This window comes from Sander vitreus, chromosome 2 (assembly GCF_031162955.1).
Source record: "Sander vitreus isolate 19-12246 chromosome 2, sanVit1, whole genome shotgun sequence".
Lineage (NCBI taxonomy): Eukaryota > Metazoa > Chordata > Actinopteri > Perciformes > Percidae > Sander > Sander vitreus.
In genome coordinates, this window is record NC_135856.1 from 3,948,861 (window position 1) to 3,955,602 (window position 6,742).

At 41.2% G+C, this 6,742-nt stretch overlaps 2 protein-coding genes across 4 annotated transcripts in view; one reads left to right on the forward strand and one right to left on the reverse strand.

Moving 5' to 3' along the window:
• wipf2a (WAS/WASL interacting protein family, member 2a) overlaps positions 1-4,863 on the reverse strand; it is a 29,860-nt gene extending 24,997 nt beyond the window's left edge. For all 3 annotated transcript variants that reach the window (XM_078273544.1, XM_078273536.1, XM_078273528.1), the window contains exon 1: positions 4,370-4,863. The gene's annotated coding sequence lies outside the window, so the exon portion shown is untranslated. The remainder of the gene's footprint in view (positions 1-4,369) is intronic.
• Positions 4,864-4,945: 82 nt separating this feature from the next.
• The window catches only part of mrpl21 (mitochondrial ribosomal protein L21), a 2,159-nt gene continuing 362 nt past the window's right edge, over positions 4,946-6,742 (forward strand). The window contains exons 1-2 of the mRNA XM_078273557.1: positions 4,946-5,411; positions 6,266-6,742. The exon at positions 6,266-6,742 is cut by the window's right edge and continues 362 nt beyond it. Of these exons, the coding sequence (XP_078129683.1) occupies positions 6,332-6,742 (411 nt within the window). The 5' untranslated portion in view covers positions 4,946-5,411; positions 6,266-6,331. The remainder of the gene's footprint in view (positions 5,412-6,265) is intronic.

Here is a 6,742-nt window from a genome sequence, read left to right on the forward strand (position 1 = left end):
ACCTCCGACTCCAGGAGAAACACTGCATGGTTCAGATTACTGTTAGTGCTTAAACAGTAAAAACTACAGAAGTACACCGCTGGCCTTGCTGGCATTTATTCAGGGTTTTAATGACTCTGCTTCTAAAGTACAGCTGCAGGAATCAGTTGATTAACTGCTTTAATCCAGCAGCAGAAATGTAGTCGATGTGGACGATTGATTCATCTTTTCAATCCATTATGAAGTCAAAAAACCACCAAAAACATACTTGTTACAGCTTTAGTAGTGCCAAGACTAGCTATAAATTGAATAGCGTTTGATTTATAACGTAAACAACTATTGGAACGCGAGTCTGGACTCCGGCAACATCTGATGGGAATTTTCCATAATAACGTCATGTCAAAGACTTGACAGATTAATGGATATTAGAAATAGCAGCTTGTTGCAGCCGGCATTTCTTTCTATTTTTGGAATATCTTCACTCTTTTATTCGGAGATACAGCTGATGCCAAACATTGAAACGAGTCTGCTGCTGACATAAGCATTTCAGTAAAACCCTTAACAGATGTAGGAATAATTGAGCTTCTTAAAATGGGATCAAAGAGGACAAAAAGAAAAGTCCCCAGATACAGAACACTTGGTGTTAAGTTTGTCCTCGGCTCGGCTTCTGCCCCGGTAACTGAAGCCGTTACCTCAGTGAGTCGACAATGATGCCAACGAGAGCTTGATGTAGGTCTAACCCTTCTTTTAAACGTTTAGAGAAGCCACCTTTAATTAGCAGTCATTTAAAAACATTTAAGGGACATTTATGGGAACTGATCGGTCTAAAAAAAAAGGTCTCCATCACCAGTTCCCAGTGTTTGTTGTGTCTGACCAAAAGTCCCAAAACCAAAAGATACTCAGTTTACTATAATAGACAAAACTTCTGATTTGAGAAGCTTTGTAAATATTCAATCATTTTGGGTGTTTTCAAGCAAAAATGCCAATTTAAAAATTGTCGCAGATTCATTTTCTGCCCATAGACGTAAAGCTAGGGCTGCAACTAAAGATTATTTTCATTGTCGATTAAGCTATTGATTATTTTCTCAATTAATAGATTAGTTGTTTGGTCTATAAAATGTCAGAAAATGGTGAAAAATGTGGATCAGCGTTTCCCAAGAAGCCCAAGATGAAGTCCTCAAATGTCTTTTTTTGTCCACAACCCAAAGATATTCACAGAGGAGAGAAGAAACTAGAACAATATTCACATTTAACAAGCTGACATTGGAGTCAAACTGATTAATCGATTATCAAAATGATTGGCAATTACTTTAATAGTTGACAACTAATTCATTAATCTTTGTAGTTCCACTTAAAGCACCATAATCTAACTATTTTACCTTAAAATAACTGCTTCAAAATCATTTTTAAGCTACGCTAACTTGTAATAGTGAGAACGGCGCCTCTGTCCTTCCCACTGAGCGCTCCGATCGCCTGTTCTCACACTACGTTACTCTGGCGAGCGGATGCAATCTCCCCGGAGAAGTGCGCCAACGTTTTACGGCACTACCACTGATTTTGGTGAAACTGGGTCATATTTTATGGAGAAAATGTTTTCTGGTTTTCCATCGTATGTTCCCTTGGCTGCTCCGCCTCGACTCTCCGTGACTTACGGAGTTTCCCCTGATGTTTACGCCGCTAGCACAGGCGCTTTGGGCCGCTGGGAGGCGAAGGTCTTCAGGTCTCCAGGGCGATGGGGCAATATGGGGGGGGGAGACGCTGCCGTTGGGTGCCGGTGTCGTGCCAGAACCAGAGCTGAGCAAGCGGGCAGCGGAAGTGGGTTCAGCAGCCTCTACGGACAACAAGGCAGAGACGAAGACACCAAAGAGGACACGGAGGAAGCCAAGACGAGAAATGGAGAGAGCGGCCAAGCAAGAGTAATTCTCAGGTGGGTTTTTAGTCGCCGGCAAGTGCTTTGCGAAATAAAAAGTCTGCAAGACAGACGTCGGGCTCGCCGTCTTGCTCGAAAATGCTCACAACTGAAAGTTGAAGCAGCATTTGGCTTATTTAAGTTAAACCAGAAAGTGTGCTTATACTAAGAAAGGTGTAACCAATATACACCAACATTCAAGTATCGTATTGCCACAGGTATTGAAAAGTTTTAAATAATATCCACCACTGTTCAGCATTTTAGCACTACACACACAAAACATATTTATTGTGTCTCTATTAGAGCTGCACAATAAATGTTTCAGTTATGGTCGCCATATCAACTTGAGCAATAAACACGAAAGGCTGCGACTAGGCCTGTCGCAATAAGCAATAAATCAAGGAGTCGCATGATACATAAAAATGAGCTCGATCATTGTTAAATGGAAATGATCGCGGCCGGAAAAATGTCCATTTTATTTATTGTTTTTGATTGTTTGGTTCATTTATTGAGGAGATTTAAAATGTCTTCCAGTTCCAGTGTTAAATATTCTTTAGAAATAAAAGTGTATTGATCTTTGAAAAGGTGTACCTGTATTATTATGCCATTATCATTATATCAGATGAAAATGGTCTCAGAACGGCAATGTTATCGTTTATCGCAATCATTTCTGGGACCATTTATCGTCCAGCAACATGTTATGGTGACAGGCCTAGCTGCGACATATCGCCAGAGACGTTCCGAGATTTTTTTGCGTTAGTTGAAAGAAAATATCAGTAGAAAACTGCACTTTAAAAAAAGGTAACGGTCACTTTTTTAGTGCTTAATTTGTTCAATTAAAGAATGTTGGAACTGATTTCCTTTCGTTTGTTTTAAACTCACCAAGCAACTGGTTATATGTGAGCAGAAAACTGAAAGCAGCAGAAAGGCAGAACCAAGTTTAACATCCACTTATCGCGCAAGTAATAAAAATTGTTATCGCGATATTCAACAACGTTATCGCATATCACATACTTTCCTCATATCGTGCAGCCCTAATTATGTATTTACACAAACACACAAAGCCGACAGCGATACAACAGGCCCCGACATTTGACCCACAGAACTTTTTCCTTTTAGTTTTACTCGTACTTTGGTCATTTTTTGTAACGGAGATTTGATTCCCAGTTTGGGATTAATAAAGTCCATCCATCTAGCCATCTACCTACCTACCTACACCTTTCCATTCAACATCAAAAGGAAAGTGCGTTCCATAAGTAGGTCAGTTTTCTCACATCAACAGCGTGATGCCGCACAGGGAAATACAACCAGGGAGGGAGGGGAGGGCTGCATGAGGAAGTTAGATGCTTTTGTGGTTTAAGGAACTAGACTGAGCTAAAGGCCCGTGGCTCTGTGTGTGTGTGTGTGTGTGTGTGTGTGTGTGTGTGTGTGTGTGTGTGTGTGTGTGTTTCGAGGCTTCGAGGCTTTTTAGGGCACTTGCAGTCCAAGTAAAGCAATAACATATCCTGCTTTGTGTGCTCATCCACTTCCAGGACAGATTGTGTAATAACTTGTTCAACAGTGTAGCAAAGCATGCACCTATTTTTAAAAACAATATTAACACTATGAATCATGTTGTTGAACAAATTCAGGGGGGTTTCTGCAAGATAAAAACATGCAAACCGACATGTGACATGAAGCCAATGGTTGCATGTAACTAAGTAGGCAGCTGCACTTTGAGGCGGGCTGTACTTTAATTGAGTATTCCCATTTGTTTGCAGCTTTATGCTTTTACTTTGCTACATCTCAGATGTTAATAAAAATGTACTTTTTACTGCACTGACGTTACATTTGTCTGACAGCTTTAGTTAGAGGTTTTTCATCCCCTTCCTGTCCAGTGAAAACCTCATATCTCCAGATGTGTTGATGTTGAATGTTTGTGTTAACCTGTTTCTTTATATTATCCTACATCTTAAGCTAAATAAAGTCTTTACAAAGTCTCTTTGGATCAGCTGGAAAATGCATCTTCAGATTCGTCACAAAGCCAAAAACATGGCTGTTTTCCTGACACCATGAAAAGCTGACTTTTTATTGATATTAAATATTCATTGTGCAGTAAAATGTTCCCCTGTCAGTGTTTTCCTTCTTATATTTGATGTTTCTGGATTCATATTCCTGCTGCATTAATGTGTATGTTGCATTTTCCTGCTGTTGATGTTTAATGAGTACTTTTCATACGTACATTAATGTTGCTGATTACATACTTTTACTCAAGTAACGTTTTGAATGCAGGATTCTTACTTGTAGAAGTATTTTCACAGTGTGGTATAAGTACTTAAAGTAAAGGATCTGAGTACTTCTTCTATCACTGCATGGAGCTCAGTAAAACAGGATTTAATCAGGCCTGGGCAGGTTGTTTAGCCGCTCCCAGGTAAACTAAAGGAACACAGATACCTGGCACTAGCTTCAATGTAGGTGGAGTAAAGTTAGCTTGTTACTCACCCTGGTTCGAAGAACAGGACGTTTGATAATAATAATCTATAGATAATAAAATATCTAAAGACAATAGTCTCGTCCTCCAAAACAACATGAATGGAAAGTGCCGCTGTGGCGAATCCTTCGTCGGTGCAGTTGGTTGGGAGGGTGCTGGCAAGTCCTGGTGATGTAACTTAACGCCACCAAAAAAAACAAAAAAAAAAACAGGTTAGCCGGCTAACGTTAGCTCGCTGTCGACGGTTAGTTACCAGCTCGGCTAGCGGCGGTTATACAGCGGAGCTAGCCGCAGTTAGCATCGAGCTGTTTACTTCCCAGCTGTCAGTGTCAGCGCAGTCCGGCTGCCTGTAAGTTATGTTGCAAGACTTCTTTGAGAAAACGAAGCGTTTAAGAGTTACTTTTAATAGTTTCCAGGTAGCTACGGAAAACTTTACCCGCATTCCTGACTTGCGAGCAGTGCCATACTCGCCGTTGACACCGTTTTATCGGTGCCTTCTCGGAAACCCGGAAACGTACCGACACAAAATGGAGGCAGAGCTATTCTGCGTTGCGTTAAAGTGCTGTCGTAAATGGCACTTTCTAGACTCCAATTTGTTGTTTTAAAGGCTTTTATACAAAACATTTCGCATTTATTTACAGTTAATGCAGTTCAAAATAGACCAAAAGAATGATTCAACCGGGTAGTGTAATCTGTAGCAATGCATCATATTCTATAAGATCATCATGTGTTTGAATAGCGTCGCTGTCCTGTGAGAACCACCTATCTCTAAAAAGTTTTAGAACTTTTCATGGTGTCAGAACAACAGCCCTGTTTTCAGCTTCGTGGCGATGCATTTTCCAGCTGATCCAAAAAAAACTGTATTTAGCTTAAGAAGGAGGAGAGAATTCATCCTTCAGTTCATCACCAACATTCAACATCAACACATCTGGAGATGCGTGGTTTTCACTGGACAGGAAGAGGATGGAAAACTGTCATCTGAAAAGTAACTACAGCTGTCAGACAAACGTAGTGGAGTACAAAGTACAATGTTTACTTCTGAGATGTTGCGGAGTAAGTATAAAGTACCTCACATTTGCACTTACCTAAAAAACAAATACAGCAATTGTGTAAATGCTGTTACTTTTAAGCACTGAATACTTGTTAATATAACGTGTAATTAACTATTTTACTTATAAGTTATGGGGAACTTCAGACTGGTGACTCTGTAGCCTGTGTAAGGTATTTAAAAAAAAAGATAGATAGATAGATAGATAGATAGATATATACTTTATTCATCCCAAGGGACATTTTAGGCATCCAGTAGCTTAGACAACCATAACACAACAAACACACACACACACACACACACACACACACACACACACATATATAAAAAAAATACTCACAGACATTTAAAGAGTTAACAATTTGTGAAGTGATTACAAAGGTCTGGTATGGACTGACCATGTGATGCAATGACCATGATAAGGTGCTATGGTAGAGTGTGTGCAATGGTGGGAGTGCAAAAGTGCAGGGATTGAACAGTGCAATAGCTTATTATTAGGCTAAATATTAACTAATTGACTATGACAATAATGTAAACATAATAGAATTGCTTGACAAACAAGAAAAGAAATAATATAATTTAAGAACAATATGGAATAAGTTATAAGATGTAGAGGTTATGACCACAGTCCGGATTGTGTAGCAGGGCTAATATAGCCTATAAGACAGTCAGGTGTAGGCCTACAGCAGACAAAGTGGTATAATGGTAGGGGCTGAGAATACATAATACTTGTTGTATTGTAATGAAACTGCGTTGATAATAAAGTTTGTAAAACAGAAAAACAAAACAAAAACCGTTGTCTGTAAATAAGTGTTTATTTTTTCCTATATGATATTGATACAAATGTTTTTGAAAGCAGAATAAAAGTCAGGTGACGAATTGAAGTCACGCATGCGCAGTGCAGACTACAGCATTTCCTGTCAAGATGGCGCTGAGCAGGGGAGCAGGACTGTGGAGGACATGCTGCAGGTTGTTACCCAAACAACCTCTCCTGTCTCCCGCTGCGGTCCGAACACAGAGCTCCGTGAGCGGGGACCCGGTGCCCCGGACCTCCCTGTCCCGGCCGCCGTGGCCGGAGAAGATGAGCTTGGTCCCGGAGGAGGAGGAGCGGAGCCGACACGCCGCGGTGGTGAGCACCGTGAACCAGCGGATCGCCCAGCAGGACTTCGGCCGCCTGTTTGCCGTGGTGCACTTCGCCGGCCGCCAGTGGAAGGTCACCGGGGAGGACCTGATCCTGATCGAGAACCACATCGAGGCGGAGTGCGGGGAGCGGATCCGCCTGGAGAAGGTGCTGCTGGTCGGCGCGGAGGACTTCACCCTGCTGGGCAGGCCTCTG